The 24,701-nt window shown below is 40.0% G+C and overlaps 1 protein-coding gene across 3 annotated transcripts; it reads right to left on the bottom strand.

The window, feature by feature from the left end:
* Positions 1–256: 256 nt before the first annotated feature.
* tmco4 (transmembrane and coiled-coil domains 4) lies at positions 257–23,031 on the bottom strand. 3 transcript variants are annotated; one of them, XM_052106427.1, is made up of 14 exons: positions 22,875–23,031; positions 20,131–20,266; positions 18,964–19,138; positions 18,842–18,869; positions 13,543–13,672; positions 12,589–12,686; positions 11,030–11,173; positions 10,337–10,456; positions 8,927–9,091; positions 7,446–7,582; positions 7,249–7,333; positions 6,280–6,397; positions 4,674–4,791; positions 257–1,453 (listed from the first exon to the last, which is right to left on the bottom strand). In XM_052106427.1, the coding sequence occupies exons 1-14, from the start codon at positions 22,915–22,917 to the stop codon at positions 857–859; spliced, it is 2,094 nt and encodes a 697-aa protein (XP_051962387.1). In that variant the 5' UTR covers positions 22,918–23,031; the 3' UTR covers positions 257–856. The 3 variants fall into 3 exon arrangements, with proteins under 3 accessions (XP_051962387.1, XP_051962388.1, XP_051962391.1); XM_052106428.1 differs by lacking the exons at positions 18,842–18,869; positions 18,964–19,138; positions 20,131–20,266; positions 22,875–23,031 and adding an exon at positions 16,983–17,858; XM_052106431.1 differs by lacking the exons at positions 18,842–18,869; positions 18,964–19,138; positions 20,131–20,266; positions 22,875–23,031 and adding an exon at positions 17,070–17,858.
* Between the last annotated feature and the right edge of the window lie 1,670 nt (positions 23,032–24,701).

Genomic DNA, 24,701 nt, shown 5'->3' with positions numbered 1-24,701 from the left:
CATCACGGTTCCAGTTGATTTAGCTTATTGGTGACTCACACGAAAACATGTCTAGGTCATATTTCAATTCAAAATTGATTTAACATTTGACAAAAATTACGATTTCATTAAAACTAGGCACATTTACCTCTCCAAACAGTCATCATCGTAATACATCCAGGCAGGCCCTTGGGGCCAATTATCTCCAAGGGCCCCCCTACACCCAAAAGTTGTTGTGCGGGGGTTCGTTATTCATGCCCAAAAGCTTTTCGGGGTCACCAAACTAGATCGTGCAGCCTTAGCCCAGGGAACCCCCAGACAGTCAAGGGCCCACTGGTAGTCAAGGGCCCCTGGGCACTGGCCCCATTGGCCCGGTCAGTAATAGGTCCCTGCAACCAGACGTTTTAATAATCTTTTTTTTTTTTCCCTTTCTTTCAGACCTTATTACTCATTTAATTTGTATTTATTCTCAAATGGCGATTCTTATTAAAATCTCATTACTGCAATTTATGTACAGTGATGTAATTTACTGTAAATAAAATTTGTGATTAGTCTTTTTTTTTTTTTTTTATTAAATCAGCATTAGGCCAGTACAACAAATAATGTATAAAATGTTGTATTTAAATAATTAAAACATTATTATATTTTTTTACTGTAAGAAGAAAGTTTTTTTTGCATTACGATATTGAGAATTTGGGAGATTATGAGATGTATAATGAGAAATGACAATGCTTAAAAATGAATAGTACTAAAACATGCTTGATTTTCTTTAAGCAAAATTGAAAATCTTTTTGATTTTGGGGTCAAATATGACAAAGACATGTTCTTGACAGGTCTCATGAGATTCCTCTTCATATCGTGTGTTGAACTCTATAAATTAAGAATTATGGGAATGCCATGATTTCATTGTTCTTGGCTCAGAACATGCAGGTTTGCCATTGGCTAATTGGTCCCGTGCTTGACTGTGTGATTTGTAGCTTGCGTTTGTGTGTTCAGTAGTCCAGTGTGTCTCATTCCAGTCCCATGACGTTTGCTCCAGGTCCGTGTCACTCTCACCTTCTCCGTCTCTCCGATCCTTGCTTCCTAGGGCACATGAAAAACAATCGTCCGGCTGACATGTGTCCGTGACGTCATCACAGTCATTGATAGATTCCAGTAAATCAGATATATCCGGGATATCCCAGCCATTCTCAGAGTCCTTCCTCTCGTACTCCCCTTTGTCTCGAGTCTTTATGCATTCGTATACATTTGTCTCGGTTGTGTCTGAGGGATCTTTTGTTGAAATGTCAATTGTTGGTTTCTTTTTGGCTCCATTTTGATCATCTGTCACAGACTCTGGTATGCCAGGTAGTTCCTGAGATAAATTAGCTATGTGCAGATTGACACTCATGGCTCCAGCCTCTTCCCTGGTTGGAACCCCCACGGCCACAAGGATTGTGTCCATCTGACGCATGTAATCCAGGTGACCTTTTACCTAGGAGGAGGTCAGAACATACTAAATACTTACAGAAGTGTGAATCCTGCTTGAATCTGAAAATACTACTAACAGTCAAACTAACAATTGTACAATGCTTGCAAGGCAGCATTGCATTGATTTTCCTCAAACATTCTCTTTTGTATTTATTTTTAGGTATTTAAGATTACAGTTTGAAAGACAAAGATGACCCAATTTAAGGCTGAACAATAAATCTCATTAAAATCATGATATGACAATGATGAATGTTGTATGTGATTGTAGTGTGTGTTGCATCCTTTTGTTTTAACACAAGGAATTTTTTTTTCCACTGCAAAAAATTATGTTCTTAATTAATATTTTTGACTTTTTTCCGGTAAAAATATCTAAATAGTCTTAAAAATAGGGCTCTCCATCTATTACAATTTTTAATTGAATTAATTACATGGTGTCCCGATTAATTAATCACGATTAATCGCATTTAATCGCATATACAAATATTTCCTGAGAAAGCCCCTCGTATAACAATAATTCAATATATAATGATGAAATAAATATACATACCGTAATTTCCGGACTATAAGCCGCAACTTTTTTCCCACGCTTTGAACCTCGCGGCTTAAACAACGATGCGGCTAATATATGGATTTTTCCCGCTTTCAAATTTTATTGAAAAAAAAAAAAAGAAAAACATTCTGTGACGTGCTCTCCCCGTCCGGGAGAGAAAAGCGGTAAGGGCGCTTACACCTGAGCTAATGTCTAACACCTGTGTCTAATTTCAGTAAGCGTGGGGAGAGCGGCATAAAAAGGCAGCAGAGAGAGAGAGTGTGAGAGAGTGAGTGACAGACAGACACACACACACACACACACACACACACACACACGTCAGTCTAGTGTTAGCGCATAGAAGTCCAAGAATTGAGGAAACTTTATAAAATTGATTGTAAACATTGCTGTGGCCATTAAAAGCCTTACCTGGAACGTCAAGTGCCCTACTTCACGTGTCCTTCTTGGGAAAACTTGGGCACCAGTGTGACAGTTTTCAGCACTTGATGTAAGCACCCTTACCGCTTTTCTCTCCCGGACGGGCGCTTGACCACGCCCCCGCTGCCACACCGTGTTTCGTTAAAGCCTATTTATTTTTGTTACAAGCCGTGTTTCGTTAAAGCCTGAGTAAAGTTCATTTGTTTCAATGTACCGGTAGGCACCTGCGGCTTATAGACAGGTGCGGCTTATTTATGTTCAAAATAATATTTTTTTTAAAATTCAGTGGGTGCGGCTTATATAAGTCAATCATTGACATACAGTTCACAGCAATCCATTACACAAGTCATTTTGTCAATCAGTTGGAGATTTATTATGAGGGCTTGTTTAAGGACCCGTCAATTTACACCTGCGTCAGACATGCTTGTGTAGCGTCTCGGGTGCATTGCATCATAAATATAAAATGTTTAGGTCAATGTGTCAAGTTAAATATAGATTAATACTCAATCTTTAAACACATCTTGAGATCCCTTAGTTCAGATTTGCGCTCCATCAAGTGTTTTGAACGCAAGAGCGTAACGAATGTCTGTGTTGTTCTGCTACTGAAGGGTTGTTTTGTTCACTGTATAAACTGCGTGTTGCCACACAGCTGAAGTTTCACTTACTGCCCTCTGGAGTAAACAGGTTGTACTACAAGCTTGCATTTCTCAGGAATCGTCCTCATTACGGTCCGGGGGCATTGCGATCAATTGCGTAATTTTTTTTTTACACGTTATTTATAATAAAATTAATCAACAGCCCTACTTAAAAATAAAATAAAAGATATATTTACTTGACAGGCAAAATGGCATAAGATATGAAATAACAAAATGTTATTAAACTTTTAATTCAAAGGGAAAATAAATGTGTTTTTCTTACTTTTTAAGTATAGTTTATTTTTCTTACCTTATTGGCAAAAAGTTTTTTCTTGTTTAAAGCATAAACCTCATTATTAAGTCTTGTTTTCAGAGAAATCTAACTAAATTTAGTAAGTCATTTTGCTTGTCAAGTAAATTGATCTTGTTTTAAGAATGTTTCTTAAGGGCGGCTCTGGCTCAGGTGGTAGAGTGGGTCGGCCGCTAATCGCAGGGTTGGCAGATCGATTCCAGGCCCATACGACTCAACATGCCGAAGTGTCCTTGGGCAAGACACTGAACTTCAATGTTGCTCCCAAAGGCAGGTTAGCACCTTGTATGGCAGCTCTGATGCCATTGGTGTATGTGTGTGTGTGTGTGTGTGTGTGTGTGTGTGTGAGAGAATGGGACACAGTGTAAAGCGCTTTGGTAACCTCTAAGGTTAAAAAAGGCACTATAAGTGTAGACCATTTACCATTTTTTGCAGTGTTTGATAAACAAAAGGCTTGTATTGTAAATTAATTCACATTCAAACTGGCATCTCTGAGTTTAAAAGAAGGATTCAAGCCATTGATCATCGTTGCTAACTTACATTTCTTCACATGCCAGATGAACCTGCAATTCGTCACAAACCTCACATTGCAGTCGCATATCCTGCGTTCCTGAACTGAATACCTTGCCTTTTCATTCAGTCAATTTACCTAATCTATACAATTATTAATTACACGAAAATCATATTACTGCTTTCACAATGCAGCAATGAAATGACTGATATGACATGATAGAAGACGCCCATGCATGTTGAGTTCTGGGTCAAGGCTCGCGGGATGTAACCTGTATTCTGAATCTTTGAGATATGATTCATCCTTATCTTGGTTTACTGCCTTTTCTTCCTTCCTTTTTTAACAATCAGTCACATGATCACTGATCTGTTGCTCAGAGTCACTCAAAATGGATCGATTTACATTCAAGTGTCTTGAACTTTTCACATTTGTGTTTTGCATAAAATGATACTCTTCTGGGTCTTTTGTCGGATGTGCATTAATACAATGTTGGATTTTAAGACTTGTCTTGAATACCAACGAGGAACTTGCTACGACAGTAATTATAGTAATTGTAGCCTTTTGTGGCTGACATTTTAACAATAGCTTTTGTATTCATGGGAGGGGGTGTTCTGCAAAAGGCTTGAAATACTTATTTTTCCATAAAAAGTAACTTCAGCTGACTTTCATTCTTTACCAACTGTAATTAAATTAAACTTTGCAATAATGTAATGTCGTGACATTGTGGAGAAAAGTTATTCACACTCGCAGAAATCATTTGGAATCAGAGCGTCTTTGGAATAAGACGACACATTTGCTTACCACTGATGAAAGATCCACGTTGATTATTTTGCGGTCTTGCGAATTGATTGGCTGCAGCCCAGCAACGGACAACTGGACGGATGAACTTCTATACAGGTATCCAAGAAGCCAATCTCCTCTAAAAAAATAATACAAAAAGAAACATTTAATAATATACTTACATTCATATTTACATACACTGGTGGCCAAAAGTTTGGAATAATGTACAGATTTAGCTGTTTCGGAAGGAAATTGGTACTTTAATTCACCAAAGTGGCATTCAACTGATCACAAAGTATAGTCAGGACATTACTGATGTAAACAACAGCACCATCACTATTTGAAAAAAGTCATTTTTGATCAAATCTAGTAAGCAGCATCACTTCCACACCTTATTCTCGAGTAATCATGCTAAACTGCTAATTTGGTACAAAAAAAAAAAAACACTTTCCATTACATCAAACACAGTTGAAAGCTATTTTGTTTGTTGTAAATGAAGATTAATGTTGTCTTTGTGTTTGTTTTGAGTTGCCACAGTGTGCAATAGACTGGCATGTCTTAAGGTCAATATTAGGTCAAAAATGGCAAAAAAGAAACGGCTTTCTCTAGAAATTCGTCAGTCAATCATTGTTTTGAGGAATTTCTTTCCCTAAGAACAACATTTTTACATTATGCAATAACTAGGTCTCACAATAGATACATATAAAATAATTAATTACGACTTTTTGGCTAATGTGTTGACACATTTAGAAAACAATACATGTGTCAAAGATGCTTTATTTATGAGCACAGAAGTCCTCTGGCGGCTTTCTCATTAAAATTAATAACATCGTCAATATTTCAGACTTATTGAGCCTCAATGATAATTAAATTCTAGTCACATAAATTGAAAGTCACATTTGGGGTAGCAAAAAATTGCCATTAAGGCAGCCTTTCTACATCATTTACTGATAGTCTCTTTGAAGAATTGTAGCGTGTTGCCACTCTTGTTTGCGTGCCAATGCTTTTTTTTTTGCCATCCGAATCAACTAGGAGAAAATTCTGGACTGAATTATTTATATATATATATATTTTTTTAAGTTCACACAAAAAGGAAAATTCTCTCATCATTTACTCACCCTCATGCGATTCCAGATGTCTATGACTTTCTTTCCTCTGCTGAACACAAACATTTTCAGGGAAATATCTCAGCTCTGTAGGTCCTCACCATGCCTTTTAACAGATATATTGTGGTCTGTTCTCGCCCAAAACCTAGTAGATCGCTTCAGAAGACATTGATTACTTTTATGCTGCCTTTTATTTGCTTTTTAGAGATTCAAAAGTTCTGGTCACCATTCACTTGCATTTTATGGACCTACAGAGCTGAGATATTCTTTTAAAAATCTTTGTGTTCATCTGAAGAAAGAAAGTCACATCTGGGATGGAATGAGGGTGTGTAAATGATAAGTTACATTTTTGGGTGAGCTATTCTTTTAATTCTAATTGTCAAGAAATCATTTTTCAAATCATTTTTAGGTGTTGAAGGGCAACAGTTATATCGATTTGACACTTTGTAGTAGTAATGAGAATTTTAATTCTCATTTTAATTCTAACCCAAAGCATAACACAATCAATCAGACAGTCTAACCTGCAATATCCATTAACAATCTTCCCAGCCACGACTCTGGACAGCCGCTGCCAAGTTTTCTCGGATCCGTCTACAGGGGCTCCGAGCAGCACCACGTCTTCCACCACACCTTCACTACCTGCTCGATAATAAGATAATCAGCTCAATGTGATCAGATTCTCATTTGCAGCTTCACACTTCCCAGATTCCATCTTTCATTTGGCAGATAAAGACAGAACACGAATCAGTCTCGCTTGCAAGAAATTCAGCCAGGTCTACTTCTCTCGTTTGGACATTTCTTGAGGAACAGTGCCAAGTTGCATAAAGCACCTTAAGTTTTTCCCTCAAGTGTAACAAAGCGTTATTTCCCCTTAAATAAAGGAATGACTTGAGGGTGCTGAATACAATCCCTTAGATACTTATGGTAGGTAAGGGAAACCAAATATTTAGCAGGTTGTTTTCTACAACACCATTACATTTAAGGGAAACTTTAGGGTGACCTTAAGGAAAAATTCGACTTAAGGTGCTTTATGCAACTGGGCAAAGGCTCTTAAAGGAATAGTTCAACCAATAATTACAATTCTGACATCACTGATTCACCCTCATGATGTTCCAAACCCATGTGACTTGATTTCTTCCGTGGAAAACAAAAATGTTGGTCTTTTCTTCACACAAAGCTATCATATGACTTCTGAAGACTTGGAATATAGCACAGATTTTATGGACTACTTTTACAATGCTTTTTTTAACCCTTTTAGGATCTTGACAGCACCTGGTCTCCATCCACTTTCATTGTATGGAAGAGAGTGGCTCGGACATTCTGCTAAACTTCTCTTTTTATGTTTCACGGATGAAAGAAAAGGGTTTGGAATGACATGAGGGTGTGTAAATGATGACAGAATTTTCATCTTTTGATGAACTATCCCTCTAAAGACAAAAGAATGTGGCGTAATCCTCATGGACTATGTAAAATCAATGTATTGAGTGTACCTTGATCATTAGCAAGCTCCTCTAGGCAGAAGTAGATGACACGTGCTCCAAGACTAAAGCCAATTAAACTGACCGGGCGCTTTCCCTGCACAAAGATGGGAAAGCACATAATGAGTTAAACACATACAGTACATTTTATTCAAGTATTTCAATCTGAAAAAATCTGGAAGAAGCTTTGGTCTCATCCTGACTCTGACCTGCTGTCTGCTCCGCAGAACCTGGGCAAGGTGTTTCCCCACCTCTGCAGATCGACTCAAGCACACTCCCCAGGGGTTGTCGATCACACTGGCTACAGCCAGTAGAGAAGCCGGCCATGTCAGAGCGGTTACTATACCTGAGCATGGACAAAATAAAGAGGTTATATTTTTTGGAAGTCTATTGGATAAAAGCATCCGCTAAATGACAAAATTGACATGTAAATGTAAGTTTCGGGCTCTTTAAAACATGGAAATCATTATCTTAATCAGTATTTTTGTTTTGCTGTCCTGTAACAATATCTAAACATCCTTGTTTTTTTAGAGAATTTATGATTGTTTCTTCAACTTTGGTCACTTTCATATCCTAGGGGTTGATTTTTATTAAAACGGATTTCCACAACCAACCCCCTTTTTGTTATATGAAGGTCTCATTAAAACTGAATTGGAATATCTATACCAGGCCTTCGTCGTTTATTTTTGGCATTTTTCAAATGCCTTACGTGCACAGATTTGACTGTTTTAGCCTTGTTTAGACCCAGAATTTCAACATTAAACTAAAAAAATCCTTTATAAAAATTCTAAATATTACATGTTTCAAACTATGAGAATATAAACAAAGAGTGAAATAAACAGAAACCATTTCAACTGTTTTATGTGCAAATTATTTCTTTCAAATTTTTCATTTTCTTATTACGACTGTCCCACAGTTGTGGTGTCATTTCCACCACAACAAAAGCTTTTGCCCCTAATAAAAGAGTTCTCAAAAGTTAGTTTACTTGTTAAGCAGGTCGACAAAAGTGTCAGTGAAGATCATGCTCGGGATGAAACATGAGACAAGTGACGTATGAAGAAAACAAAGAAAATTCAAAGTGTTTTGCCAAACTACACAAAAGGGTGTACAAATATTATTTAATTGTGTTTATTGTGTTTAGGTCCCATAAGCAGCCAAATTGGCCGGTTGCTAGGAAGGGTAGAGTCACATGGGGTAATCTCCTCTTCGTCGTGATTAGTGGTTCTCACTCTCAATAGGGCGTGTGGTGATTTGTGCGTGGATCGCGGAGAGTAGCATGAGCCTTCACATGCTATGAGTCTCCGGGGTGTCATGCTCAAAGAGTCGTGTGATAAGATGCGCGGATTGACTGTCTCAGAAGCGGACGCAACTGAAACTTGTCCTCCGCCACCTGGATAGAGGGGAGTAATCGCGCTACCACGAGGACCAACTTCGTAGTGTGCATTCCAAAAAACGATTTGCCAAATGGGTTAAGAATTTTTCAAAAGCTAGCGTATTTGTTAACCATGTCGACAAAACGAATTATAGCTCTCGACTACACAATTCAAGAACAGCATAAACAAGGAAAGCTAATGCATTTTGAGAGCACTTGCTATTTTCCACTTACAGGTATACAGTCATTGCCTTACATATCACAAACTATAATGTTAAACCGTAGCTGAACAGAGGCAGTACAGTGGAACGGACATACCTGACAGCACAGTGTATTTGAGGGCCTCCTGGGCCACTACACTAACAAGCCCATCCCATAATGAGTCCAGAATAGAGCCCAGGTCCAACAGGTAACGGGACTCCCATTTCAGACAGTACTGCTCACCGCACGCTCCAAGACTGGACCAGGGGGCCTGGAACGAACCTGGACATAATAATGACAGCCAATTGTGTCTGAAGCTTATATTGTCAACAATATTCCATGGCTATTTTGGGTTTATAACATTAATATCTACTATAAGATACAGAGAGGGGTTCAAAAGTTGTTTTTAACTCATTATATTTTCAGCATTACCATTTGAATACAAGTGGAAAATGTAACATTAGTATTTTGCTTAAATGACAGCATGCACTCTAGCTTCATGGACTCCAGAAGTTTGTGCAAAAGCTGATGATCCGTGTTATCCAGCATGATTGGAGAATGTTTCAAAGAGCTTCTTGTGAGCTTCAATGGAAGCAAGGAAATCGAACTGACTGCACAGAGTGTTAAAATGGTCACACATTTGCTTACATTTGATTGGTGACCTAGAAATAGTACAGAATCAACTGTAACATTTTGTATTTTGTACTGTTTTTAGTCATTCAGTTTCTTCAAATGTTTTTATTAAATGAAACATTATTTTATTGTTATTATTATTTATCTTAAACTATGTTACCTTGTTTAAATTACATTTCGAATCCCAGATTTTCCATTGTGAGTTCAGACATTTTTACGTGCTACCATAAAAACTGTTTAAACCATCTATGGGTGTTTCATCAACTTTGGGCACTTTTAGCACTGTGGACTTCTAGAAAGTAAAGTTTTCTTCAAAGTAATACTCATGAAACATGTGTCACAGAAGATTTTAGTCAATTTTGCAATTCCAAACAATCAAATCTGAACCATAAAAGGCATTTGAATAGTACCAAAAATAAATGATGAAAAGATGAAGGCCTGGTAAAATGTTTTCTGGTCAAAACTGTTTTAATGTGCCCTTCATAAAAAAAAAATAAATAAATAAAATCTGTTAATTAAAAAATATTATTTAAAAAAATTAACCTCAGCGGTTTTCAAAGTGCTTCACACATTGACTCATTCACCCATTCACTCACCCACACCCACACCCACACCCACACCCACACCCACACACAAATGATGGCAGAGCTGCCATACAAGGTGCTAGCCTGACATTGGGAGCAACTTGGGGTTCAGTGTCTTTCCCATGGACACTTCGGCATGTGGAGTCGTGTGGGCCGGGAATCGAACCACCAACCCTGCGATTAGTGGACAACCCGCTCTACCACCTGAGCCACAGCCGCCCCACAAATAAATTGCCCGAAGTTGAAGAAACACCCCAATGCAACTGAAATGTGCTGTTTTGATAGTGCTACAGTGAATAGAAGGACTCACTGTATTTTCCGCTGCAGAGCCAACCTGTCACAGTTACAGTCAGGTGAAGATGCTTTCCAGGACTCAATGGAAGAAACTCAAATTCCTCGATAGCACCAACACGCTTGTTCATTTTATAGCCTGAACAAAAGGAGTAAATAAACCTTATGTTTATTTCAATAAAACATATGTATATCATGGATATTGAATTTAAGTAACAATTAAAGAGAATGAAATCTGAACAGAAAACAAAGACAAAGTACACACACACACACACGTGCACGACTGCATCTGATAAAAAAAAGAAGCAACTGAATCAGCCTTGAGCTCAGTTCATTTTGAATACTAGCTTATAATGCATTTTATAAAAGGCTCCATTTTAACCTGGAAACTGACGGCATACTGCACCACTAATCTGTTAATCTGCTATATAGTTAACACACCAGTTAAAAGTGCATTCTGTGATTTTTAGAATTGTATTTTTAATAAAGAAAATGTAAAATGACACACGAGATGAAGACTACTTTTTTTTTTTTTAAGCTGCTTTATTCTACACACTGTGCTGGGGGCATATTTACGAGCGCCGCCATATTGGGATCATATGACCGGCTATTTTACAATGGCTCTGAGAGTGTCTCCTCGATTCGATTTTAGAGTTTGAACTGTCTGTTTTATAATTATACAATCTATTCTTTCCAAGAATGAAAGTCTCACCTGTTAACCCAGCCCCTGCGGCTCCAAACAGAGAAGCCATGATGGCAATGCCCGTGGCAGATCCCAACGCAGCAGCACCACCTGCTCCCAGAACTGCACCCGCCCCAGCAGCCACCAGGGGTGCTGCCAACCCCCCTGTCACACCTGATACAAAGACATGCACACGTGATGATAAACAAAAGAATCGACTGCACTCTCACTACCTTTTTGTAATTTATTATTTGTCTACTAACAATGTCCAACAGTGTATGTACATTACATTTGTTTCCCACCACATTGTTATTTCCAGCACATCTTTAAAGGTGCTGGAGGCGATTTTTTTCATGGAAAAATATGCAAAAAATGTTCCTACTCCCTTAAAGATGTTAATGAAATAAGTGTCCTGAGACATCTCACCGGTCTCTGTGACAGCTGTAGACTTTGTAATCAGCAAACATAAATGTGTTCATAGATCATGGACATTGATGCTTTTCACCTGTCAATCATTTTGCTTGTTCTCATAGTGTTGTATTTGAAGCGGGTCATTGAGGATATGATTCAAAATGTTTGTCAGTTGAGGGTGCTATTGAGCCACAGGTACAAACAACGGAGCTCTTTTGTTCTTTGGAGGGCGGGGTTTTGGAATGAGAGGGCGTGGCTAATTCAACAGCTCAGACACATGAAAGCTTCAGAATGCTAAAATCACTTACCTTTAAAATCTATAGTGTGTTTAATAGAATTCTGGAGTGAAAATAACAGTGATGGAAATTACATTTTTTTAAGTTTTTTAAATTAAACGGCCAAAATAAAAGCTTGATTGGAAATTACGCTTGGTAAAAATATTCTGCTCAATCATGATTTTTACTTTGAATTTTCTTTGTTTTCTTCACACATTGCTTGTCTTTTATTCACTTCACTTTTATCAACTTGGATAACAAGTACACTAAGTTTTGAACAACTTTGGTGGAAATGAAGCAATGTCATCAATTAAAAAAAGAAAAAGAAAAAATAGGGGCCTGGGTAGCTCAGCGAGTAAAGACGCTGACTACCACACCGGGAGTCACGAGTTTGAATCCAGGGTGTGCTGAGTGACTCCAGCCAGGTCTCCTAAGCAACCAAATTGACCCGGTTGCTAAGGAGGGTAGAGTCACATGGGTTAACCTCCTTGTGGTCACTATAATGTGGTTCTTACTCTCAGTGGGTCGCGTGGATGCCGCGGAGAATAGACTGAAGCCTCCACACACGGCATGTTTCCGCGGTAATGCGTTCAACAAGCCACGTGATAAGATGCATGGTTTGACTATCTCAGACGCAGAAGCAACGGAGATTCGGCCTCTGCCACCCAGATTGAGGGCGAGTCACTACGCCAAAACGAGAAATTAGAGCGCATTGGGAATTGGGCATTCCAAATTGGGGAGAAAAAAGACAATTTTGCGGTAAAATGGGACCTGGGCTTGTTTTTGTGACATCCACCGTTCTGGCTAAAATCTCCATTTGTGTTCCACAGAAGAAATGGAGTCATAAAAGTTTGGACATTTATTGCAGTAGATGAAAAAAAAACTTGACGTTTACAGACTCACCGATAACCGTTCCTCCACCTACAGTGGCGAGTCCAATCAGCAGGTACCGGCGCAGTTTGCGTCCTCGCTCTTTCTTTCGCCTTTTTGATGATTCTTCTCTGGTGAAAGAATATGAATTTGTTTCTTAAAATGCTCACTGGAGCTAATGCATGCACTCCAAGGTCTCAATTATTGTAAAAAAAAAAAAGTTCTATTAGTTTATAAAAACTAAAATGAAAGCAGCAAACTGAAAGGAAGACCTTCACCCAGACTCAATATGTATAAAACACTTACGGCTATGAACGGTCCACATCAAAGGCAGCAGAACACATTAAAAACAGAAATCAAGCACATTCAAGCGTTTGCACATGCCAGAATTATTAGAAGATTTCCATTGATTTCTCTATAATATTGTGAAGGTACTGTTCCCACATCAGCTTTTCTGTATGATTTGCATTGGCCGTAGGAACATTCTGAAAATTGAGAGGGGGTGTCATTAAAAATCTCATTCGTTTCTCCTCAGAAGCATGAACGGGTTTTTAATTGCCTAGTTGCCACAGATGCACTCATAAGAAATACCATTTAAAAGCTTTGAAACTTTCCATAATTGCTGTCATACAAGTTTAAGACCTACAACACTGTTGCCCGATAATTAGAAACAAATCAGTAATGTTTGCAGCTTATGCCCTTTCCATCAAACATTTTCTAATTTATAGCTGCCACAGATACATTATGGTAGTAAAATTCCCAGCTATTATTGCCAATTAAAAATAATAAATATATAAGAAAATTATTTTGAATGAAATGCAATATATGGTTGCTGCACCCTTTACTCCACGTGAGTTGTGTGTAAATAATCTTTTTTAAATAATCCACCCATCAGCAAAACCTGAGTTTATTTCAGAGGGATGGGTTGACAACCTCCCAAAACAGCACATAGAGGCAGCAGATGTTGAATGGTGAAGTTCCACTCACTCACTCTCCTCTCCTCCCTCTCTCAATTTCTCTCCAAGTGTCTCTTCAAACTCCTCCAGCTGCTGTTGGCTCACTCGCAGTAGACAGCTCACATGCCTGATCAGAACTCGAGCTCTGGCGTCATAATGTCCTACATGAGACGAATCAAGATACGACCATTATACCAAAAACATAACCTCTGTAGGATAGTCACATATTAATGGGTAAATCTCAGTGATGTCACACAATGGCAGTTTATGGTGACCACCTATTCAAACTTCAAAAAGGATGCAAAAGTTTAATTCAGAAGTCTAATAATTTATTCCATGAGACTCATGATTGTTATAAAAGCATACGTTGAGGTTTGGTGAGAAACAAACTGAAATCGAATGTATTATTTAGCGAAACTGTTGACTGACCGTTATTCTTCTGCGCGTTCATGAGACTGAACGAGAGCTTGAAGTTCAAGCAGCCTCCGCATGCAAAATGGCCATTCAAGCAAACACTAATTTAATTTGTCCAAAAACAACAGCTGCACACAAACCAGAGAACCAAAATGACTTAAGGGGCAGTGGTGGCTCAGCGTTTAAGGCTTGAGCAAGGCCCTTGACCCTATCTGCTCCATGGGCGACGTATCATGGCTGACCCTGGACTCTGACCCCAGCTTAGCTGGGATATTTGAAAACAAAGAAAATTCACAGTATATATACACACACATTAAGAATTTTTGTGTGATAATAATAAAGCTTCTTCTTCTAAATATGTCTGATGAGTATGTAGTCGGAAAACCTACGCCTTTTTATGCCCAGCCTAATTTGTTTTACACAGAGTACTCAATCAAACTGAGAGAGATAAAGGAGGCTTAATCTCTTCTCCATTCTGAACCGGTGAGCACTTGTGACAGACCTCCGAATGAAGACAGCAATACCTCAAGTAGTTTTTAACCAGCTAGTGAGATGCTGGCTTCAATATACTGTTATGAGAACATTTTTGAACTGGTGACAGATCATAGCAGGCGGGGTTACCCTAGCAATTGACAGAATGTCCCATCGCTCATCACGGCTGGCTAGGACAAAAACTCTTTTATCGTGTGTGTTTTGCCGTCAGGTTAGGAGACGGACTGTAACTGCCTTCAGCCTCCTCTGACTATCTCTCTCAGTTTGAAGGAGAACCCTGTTTCAAATAAATAAGGCTGGGCATAGAAATGTATCTATTCTCAGACTACAAAGTCATCTCATCGGATATATTTAGTAAGTTCTGATCTCTGGTTTGTGTGCAGCTGTTTTCTGTTGTTAATATCGCTGTGGCGGACATGTTTTTAGATCCACAAAACAACCTTTTGCTTGAACACCCCATCTTGTCGGTCAAAGTTTTCACTAAATAATATATTTGATTCCGGTTTCTTTCCCACCAAACCTCATTGTATGCTTTTATAACAATCATGAGTCTCATGGAATAATTTATAAGACTTCTGAATTATGCTTTTGAAGCTTGAAGAGGTGGTCACCATAAACTGCCATTTTATGACTTTACTGAGTATTTTTTTGTTCACAATTTCTCCCTTTGTGTTAAGAAAAAGAAAGTTATAACAACACAGGGGTGAGTAAACATTGACTGAATTTTCAGTATGGGGTGAACTATCCCTTTAAGCGACCTATAAACCATAACATTCACTACAATCATAAAATTCTGGCCTGTTAATAATACCTAAAATATCAAAATCCACAAAAGGAGGTGCATCCTTTTCCCAATTGGCTCCTATTCTCTTCCTAGCCTTGTTCGAGACTCAGACACACTTTCTCAGTTTAAGTCTAGACTAAAGACTTACCTATTCAGCCAGGCATACACCTAATTTATCCATAAACCCATAATTTTGCTGCATTAGTCAGGTCTGCCGGAACCAGAAACACTTCTCATATTCTATAACTCTGCTTTAAAGGGAACGGCATCTACGCTAATATTATTATATCATTATTTGTTTTTCTGACTCATCCTCGGGATACATATCCTGAGGTTGTCAGATCCAGCCAAGATGTCCACATCCACTGCTATGGGTTGCTAATTGATGACCTGCAGACTGTGCCAACCAGACAGTGAGAGGCGCTTCAATCATAACTGTCTGCATCACTTCAGTATCCTACGATGGACTTCACAGAGGACGAACTACTGCCAACTCTAACCGTGAGACATGGGATACTCCACTGGCCACTGCCTGAACTCCTGACTTAGGATGGAATTCTTCACCGAAATGAACTGCAACAAGTTTGAACATCAGACTACAATCCTTGTGGAGTACAAGACTACAAGCCTGAACCTTGGAGTTAGGATAGACTTCACTGGAAATGAACTAGATAGCAATGCACCCCATTGACCTCTGCCAGCATCATCTTGGTAATGGATGGACTACACTCTTTTCAAATTTAAAACATAGTCCATAAATGAATGCCGACCATTTTATAACATTAATGGGAATGCAAATTTAAGGCAAAAAGTTTCTTCGCGTTTTATGTGAACGCACCATTATATTGCAGAATAAAGCCATTCTAAATTGTAGAATCCACCAGCGGCAGCCATAGAGTAACACACAGAGGAATAATAACAATAATAAAAAAAAAATGTTCCAAAAAGCAACTTTCGGCACAATTAATCTTTAAAACCCATATATCGTTCTACCTCTACTTATAACCTAATTGTTGAAAGAATCCCATCATGAGATTCCTGACAATATTTGCCCCACCAGAGACAGGAATATACTGGACCACTGCTATACTACATTAAAGGATGCATATCGCTCTGTCCCACGTGCAGCTTTGGGACTCTCTGATCACTGTCTGGTTCATCTTCTCCCGACCTACAGGCAGAAATTAAAATCAACCAAGCCAGTTGTAAGGACTATAAGGAGATGGACTATTGAAGCAGAGCTGGAACTACAAGCCTGCTTTGACTGCACTGATTGGAGTGTTTTTGAAGCTGCAGCTACAGACCTGGACGAGCTCACAGATACTGTTACATCATACATCAGTTTCTGTGAGGATATGTGCATCCCTACTAGGACATTTTTGTCATTCAACAATGATAAACCATGGTTCACAGGAAAACTCAGACAGCTTCGTCATGCCAAAGAGGAGGCTTACAGGGGTGGGGATAGAGTCTTGTATAATCAGGCCAGGAACACACTGAATAGGGAAATCAGAGTGGCTAAAAGAAGCTACTCTGAGAAGCTGAAAAACAAGTTTTCAGCTAACGACCCAGCATCAGTGTGGAGTGGCCTGAAACAACTTACTAATTACAGGACTCCTACCCCCAACCCTGTGGCGGACCAACGACTGGCTGACTGACCTGAATGTGTTTTACTGCAGATTTGAAAGGCCCGATTTCACACCCCACATGCACTCGGACCTTCATTTCACACAACCATTAACACCTCCTGCAACCCCCTCCTCCCCCTCCTGCTACACTACCTGCACTAAAGATCTGTGAGGACGATGTGTGCCGTGTCTTTCGGAAGCAAAGGACAAGGAAGGCTCCAGGACCAGATGGCATCTCACCAGCTTGCCTTCGTTCCTGTGCTAACCAACTGGCCCCCATCTTCACTCAGATCTTCAATAGATCACTGGAGCAGTGTGAAGTCCCATGCTGCTTCAAACGCTCAGTCATTATCCCCGTCCCTAAGAAACCAAAAATCACAGGACTTAATGACTACAGACCTGTCGCCCTGACATCTGTGGTCATGAAGTCATTTGAGAGACTGGTGTTGGCCCACCTGAAGGACATCACTGGACCCTTTCTGGACCCCCTTCAATTTGCTTATCGAGCAAACAGGTCTGTGGATGATGCAGTCAACATGGGTTTGCATCATATCCTGCAACATCTGGACAGACCGGGGACATACGCAAGGATCCTTTTGTGGACTTCAGCTCGGCTTTCAACACAATCATACCAGATATACTCCGGACTAAGTTAAACCAACTCCCTGTTCCCACCTCTACCTGTCAGTGGATTACCAGCTTTCTGACGGACAGGCAGCAGCTTGTGAGGCAGGGAAAATTCACTTCCACCACCTGTACCATCAGCACTGGTGCCCCCAGGGATGTGTGCTCTCCCCACTACTCTTCTCCCTGTACACCAATGACTGCACCACCAAGGACCACTCTGTCAAGCTCCTGAAGTTTGCAGACGACACCACTGTCATCGGCCTCATCCGAGATGATGATGAGTCTGCGTATAGAAAGGAGGTTGAACGGCTGGCTGTCTGGTGCAGTCAAAACAACCTGGAGCTGAACACGCTCAAAACAGTGGAGATGATTGTGGACTTTAGGAGGAACACCCCAACATTGTCCCCCTCACCATTCTAAACAGCACTGTGTCAGCAGTGGAGTCATTCAGGTTCCTGGGCACTACCATCTCACAGGACCTGAAGTGGGAGATACACATCGACTCCATTGTGAAAAAGGCCCAGCAGAGGTTGTACTTCCTTCGCCAACTGAGGAAATTCAACCTGCCACCAGTGCTGCTGAAACAGTTCTACTCAGCGGTCATTGAGTCTGTCCTCTGCACTTCAGTAACTGTCTGGTTTGGTGCAGCCACGAAATTAGACATCAGAAGACTACAAAGGACAGTTCGGTCTGCTGAGAGGATTATTGGTTGCCCCCTGCCCTCCCTTCAAGAACTATACACTTCCAGAGTGAGGAAAAAGGCTGGTAAAATCACTCTGGACCCCACTCACCCTGCCCACTACCTTTTTGAACTGTTGCCTTCTGGCCGGCGCTTCAGAGCACTGAGCACCAGAACCGTCAGACACAGGAACAGTTTTTTCCCTCAGGCCATCCATCTAATGAACAGTTAAATTACCCCCATTGAGCAATAATTATGTGCAATACACAGTTTAATTTTAATTTAAATTATATTATCCAACTTATCCACTTCTGCCATTACTTACATTGCTCTGTACATAATATACTGTTTTTTGTTCTTTATATACAGATTGTATTAGATTTGCACTTACGTGTGTGTATGTGGGTATGTATGAAGGTGAGTTTATGTACGTATATGTATAATTATTTATTTTGTGTTCTTTTTTGTTTTTAATTACCTATGCCTTGCTGCTGTTTTTTTTGGTATTGTTTGTATTGTTGTTGACTGGAAGCTCCTGTCACCTAGACAAATTCCTTGTATGTGTAAGCATACTTGGCAATAAAGCTGATTCTGATTCTGATTCTGATTCTGATATTTTCATGCATGTTAATGTTAATGCATGCAAATATAACATTTACAATCACTCTAACCAACTAACTAAATAGCCTAAGCAACTGCAGCTTACCATCTTTGACAGAGAATGACACCAGATCCTGAAAAACAGAGAACACACCACACAAACCATGAGTTCCATGAACCTCCACATGGAAATGCAAATTAATTGTTGGGTTTAATTGATTTGCATACCTGAGTGATGGGTAAGGCTCCTCCTCTAAGCAGTGGCTCTGCATGTAGTATGGATAAGAAGGTGTCAGTGCCCTCGAACCCGAGTCCTGCCAGGAAGGCCTGCATAACCGGCATGACTGACTCATCAAGATTCAGCCATTGCACCAGATCCTGCAGATATTTCTCACGGAAACTTCTGCATTAAAAGAACATAACAATGATACTTTACCGAATTAGTTCACAAAATTTTAAGTTAATTATTCCTCATTTTCTTATTGTTTTTTTCTCTCTCTCTTTATAGAACACAAAAATAGATATTTAGTAAATACATTTAGTATACATTTAGATATTTAGTAAATACATCAATTAAACTGACTCAAATTTTGATCTGTCCCTCACACAAAGCAATATGGCCTCAGAATAGTTGGAAAACAGTGCACATAGTTTAGGGTGCATTATTGTCCTTTTAGTGCATTACAGTATAAATTGCCACCCAGTTTCATTGTTTAGAAAAGAGCAGCTGGACATTCTGCTAAATGTCTATAATATTGCATCCCACAGACGAAAGAAAAAAAAACACATAAATAACCCAAGGGTTTCAAACCACAGTAAATAATAACAAAAATATGTGGAATATCCTTAAAGGAGACCTATTATGCCCCTTTTTACAAGATGTAATATAAGTCTCAGGTGTCTCTGGCTCTGATGCCAGGAGTACATGAAGACTCTTATGTTCACTTTTACAGCCAACAACAAAACATTTATGCCGCTTACGAAGCTGAGACATTATTCTTCTCCCTTTATCTGCTCCAGCGTGGAAAAAAATGGCAGACTGTGTGTAGATCACTCAGGGGAGCATCTGATAATAGGGTGGAGTCCGTCACCAGTTGTGGGCGAGGCCTGCTCTAATGTGACATCACATTAGAGTGCAAACGAAAACCGTTCATTTTGACACACTGTTTTTGATTAATAGAAATATGGGAAAGAGGAGTGGGTGGACTTTTAACATTGTAGGGTGGTTGTGTACACACACTGCCAACTCACATTTATGTACAAACACAAAATGTTGCATAATAGGTCCCCTTTAATTAACCCAAACCCTGAATTGCCAGTCAATCACAGACATAGCTGTTTTAGCAGAGAGCACATTAACATTGTCAAATACAATTCATATCATAATTGCTTTACTTTTGTTCAGGTCCAAAAAACAGTTGGCCAAGTGACACCCCACACAGTCCAGCATAGGCAAATCGACCTGGTTCACTGAGTAGTTGACCAAACACTTTCTCTAGCGAGGGGTGATCTGGTTCCTGTCCACCTGGATCTGAACAGATAGTGGTAAAATTACAAAATTAAAAGTCACTGTGAAGAGAGTCTAAGGGTTCAGTTATTAGATGAACACACAGTCAAGTCCAACACAAAATGGACTTTAATCTTATGCTTATTTAGGGGTACTTGGTTGCTTTTTACAGGAATTATTCATACTTTTCTTAATACAGCTACAGGTATTTGACCGCATGGTGAAAAGTTGGAAAAGCAGGTGTCTTCTGTGGATCAATTTATACATTTCAATTAGATGTCGACCGATAGTTGATTTTGCTGATATTGTTAATTAAGTTGGTGGACAAGAGCATCAACTGATTAATTGGCCGACAGTTTTTAAAATCAAAACATTTTTTTCATTTATTTAACTCCTTTTTGGTCTTGGGCCTCAGGCAGGCCGCAATCGCTGTGGTTTTGTTAACCTGGGGTCACACCTGCCTGTGACCCAAGTGGAACCCCATATACTGAACTTTCACCCGCCCAATTGAGCAATTCTTCAGGTTGGCCATGATATGAGTCCCGCCCACTGCAGCGATCTGAAGAGAGCAAGTCAGGTGGCGGCATATGCTGTACGCGGTCTGAGAATTTTGTCCATGAGATGCTGAAACGTGGCCGGGGCCCGGAACAAACTGAACGGAAGAGTCACAAATTGGTGTAAGCCGAATAGTGTTGGAGTTAAAGGGATCTGCCAATAACCCTTTGTTAAATCCAGTGTCGAATAAAATTGAGCCACGCACAACCGATCGAGCAACTCGTCAATCTGAGGCATTGGGTATGCTTCAAATTTGGAGACCGTGCTCACTTTGCGTTAATCTACAAAGAATCGGATTGTCCTGTCGCTCATAGGTACCAGAACCACAGGGCTGGCCAAATCGCTGTGCGACTTTTCTATTACGACCATCTCGAGCATGGCCTCTAATTATTCCTGAACAAACTTTTTCTTGCGTTTTAGAAGCCGACAAAGGCAGCTACGAACCACCACCCCCGGGATGGTCTCGATATGGTGTTCACGTCTGCGAGCTGTGACAGCGAGAGGTGGTCTCCACATGGGACCGGGGACCGGGATGAATGAATTTGGTTTGAGTCAGCCTGATCTCCGACACGCCGTGTGACCTCAAAGGGCCCTTGCCACTTGGAGAGTAGTTTAGAGCTTGAGGTGGGCAGTAACACAAGCACTTTATCTCCAGGTGTAAATTCCTGTAGTCGAGTGCCTCTGTCATTCAGTTAGTTGCCTTTGACCTTTCTGAGCTTGGAGCAAATTCTCCTGTGTTAACTGACCAAAAGTGTAGAGTTTTGCTCTAAGATCAAGAATATACTGAATTACATTTTTACTGTTTGAAGGTCCCTCCTCCCAAGCTTCCTGCATTTTGTCGAGCACACCATGCGGCAGAGTGACTCCAGCCAGGTCGCCTAAGCAACCAAATTAGCCCAGTTGCTAGGGAGGGTAGAGTCACATATGGTCGCTATAATGTGGATCGCTCTCTGTGGGGCGTGTGGCAAGTTGTGCGTGGATGCCGCACAGAATAGCGTGAAGCCTCCACACATGCTATGCCTCTGCGGTAACACACTCAACAAGTCACGTGATAAAATGTGCAGATTGATGGTCTCAGACAAGGAGGCAACTGAGATTCGTCCTCCGCCACCCGGATTGAGGCGAGTCACTACGCCACCACAAGGACTGAGAGCGCATTGGGAATTCCAAATTGGGGAGAGAGAAAAAAAACGTGTTGAAATGCAAATAAAAATTTGGATGCATTTTGTCAATGATGAAAGATTCAGATACAGCAAATACAAAGTGTCAGTAATTGTTTTTATTTCACCTCTAGAGGCTGTTGTTATAATGTAGCAGTGCCAGCCACAGGAGAAAATAGAGGAACAATAATAAAATAAAAACTATCGGAACAGATTTTTGCAGATAACTTACAGTCCATAAAAAGCAACTATCGGCATAGATTAATCAGTAAAACCGACATAACTGTCTACCTCTAATTTCGATTATGGGATGGATTAGTGCTGTGGTTCCCAAGCAAGAGGTCTGATAACGTTGAAATCTGAAAGGTAAGTTATGGTGTATAATCACATTCATGTCCCACTTTTTAAGACTTATGAATTGTTACAATTACATGCTCAACATTGGCATGCATGCTGTATGAACATATCTAAAGATTTATTTGCGTAGGACATTTGCAAAAACATATGACATCATTACACGCAGCACTATAACATGCTGCTTGATGGCGTAGGCTACTACTGCAAAGGTAGTATAACATAGGGCCCTTTATCTTTTAAAAGACCCTGAAATACATTAAAAGCAGACGTGTACATGAATTACAATGTAAGGTCAAACTTTTCCTTGTTTAATCTAAACATACTGTAGGCCTAGATCTTATCCTGCATGTGTTATAAACCCCAGCACTGCCCACTCAGCAGCTGTGAGACATGTTTATCAGTTAAACACAGCGGTGTCTTTAAAATAATACATCTAGACTCATGAATCTTAATGATCACTAACGTAATGTAACCCAGTGCAACACAACTAGCAACTAGAATGAGACTCTTATTTTGTTGTTGTCAGTCGATCAACACTAAATCCTGTCAAGCTTAAATACCTGGAGTTAATTTCAGGGCCTCTTTGGTATTTGTTGAGTCCATTGGTTTATCCTTCCTCGCGGTAAGTTACAGCAAATCTTTTCTCTCCGTGGAGCAAACTTGCTTTTGTTGCCGTGACAGATGAAAGTTCACTGAACTTTTTTCTTTCTCTCTCTCGTGTACAGCAGCGCCCCCTACAAGGATTGTCTATTAATATTAATTAAGCAACTTGACGTTCACGCCTTAAGACAAATCTGGACGTTGATAGGTAGACGCTTGACTCATGAATATTAATTAGGTTACAAGACTGAACGCTAGCGAAAAGTTACTAAGCAACGTCAGCAATATTCGCAATAATGCTATGTCTATTTTAAAGGTTTTTAGGAAATGTATTAATAATGTAATTAATTATTTATATTGTGTCTGGAAAAATGTCAATAACTTTGTTCTTTGTGTTGTAGCTGACTGAATATAAATAAACGTCCCTTTAGTGACCACCAAGGGACACTAGTGAGCCACAAGAAACTCGCATACTGCGTCTTAAGTCATCTTTACACTGCGAAGGTGGCAGAAAAGCTGCATTTAAACTGGCATTTACTCATAAATTACGATTGCATACATAATATGAGATTCATGTTTTAAATATATATTTTTTATATAAATATATTAAATGAATGAAAATATGAAATTATACCTTTATCACAACAAAAACAAAGTTTAAGGCTGTTCTGAGGTGGGTTAGAGCAGGCTTAATTTAGACTGACTATGCTTCATTGTCTTTACATCACTGTCTTTAAGCAGGCACTGAGCAGGAATAACTTGGCTGTGTAAAGACGCCTTTATTTACGCTAGCGCCATCTTTGATTTTTAATGGGAATGACAACAAGGCTGTGAGGGACAGACTTGCAGTCTCTTCAATGGCACAATCGGTATACATCGCCAATATCTGATTATCCGCAACTCACGTTGTCTGCAGTTCTTTGTATACTGAATGTTCTTGGACAGATGCAAAAACACTTTAAACATCAGTACAGCCCATTGAAGAGACTGTAAGGTTGTGTTTCGAAGGCTGCGCACTAGGTAGGGCGCGTTCTTTGAAGAATACCGAGCGTCCTCCTTTAAACAAGCCTTGTTTAAACGAAACGGCCTTCGTAGGAAAATGGAAACAGAACTTATCATGGTTGACAGCACACCACTCTTTAACAAGCGTGAGCGCATTTGAACATCATATTTTCAAGCAAATTGGCATAATTTTTTATACAAATTATGTTAATTTCCATTGAAGCAAAGAATTATGGGTTGCGAGTGCCCACAAAGGATACACCTCATGCATCCTCCGAATTCCTGTGAAAGAAGGTTGCATTCAAAGGTCACATTCGGTGTGACTCCTCCGCCCCTGGCAGCGGCCCTGACCGCTCCAGGCGGTCGGTTAGAAGCCCCTTTTCCCCCGCGGTCGGCGGCCGTTCCTCCGCTTCCAGGTGGCCGAGCTCCTCGTCCCCCGGCAGATTGCCGTGGCTGCTCCTTTGGGGTGGACGGTAGTGGCGAGAACTCTACTACGGCGTATCCCTCCTCCTTCCCGGATTTCGGCACCGGTGTAAAGCAGTTCAATGGAAAGGAGGAGGCGAGAACTGGCTTGACAATATAAATTATATTTTAATGATTAACTTAAACAAAAGACAAACACACACACGATGGACATGTCCGTAAACGATCTCTCTCTCCCCCGCACCATCCTCCGCAGTCAGCCTTTATCCATCTCTGAGGCTTGTTTAGCCTGATAAGGGACCGGGTGTGTAGAATCACGATCCGGCCCCGCCCTCCGCACTGCCACAATTGCATTTAATGAA

This window comes from Xyrauchen texanus, chromosome 35, assembly GCF_025860055.1.
Source record: "Xyrauchen texanus isolate HMW12.3.18 chromosome 35, RBS_HiC_50CHRs, whole genome shotgun sequence".
NCBI lineage: Eukaryota > Metazoa > Chordata > Actinopteri > Cypriniformes > Catostomidae > Xyrauchen > Xyrauchen texanus.
Note: the sequence above shows the minus strand (reverse complement) of the source record. Positions and strands in the feature narration are given on the sequence as shown.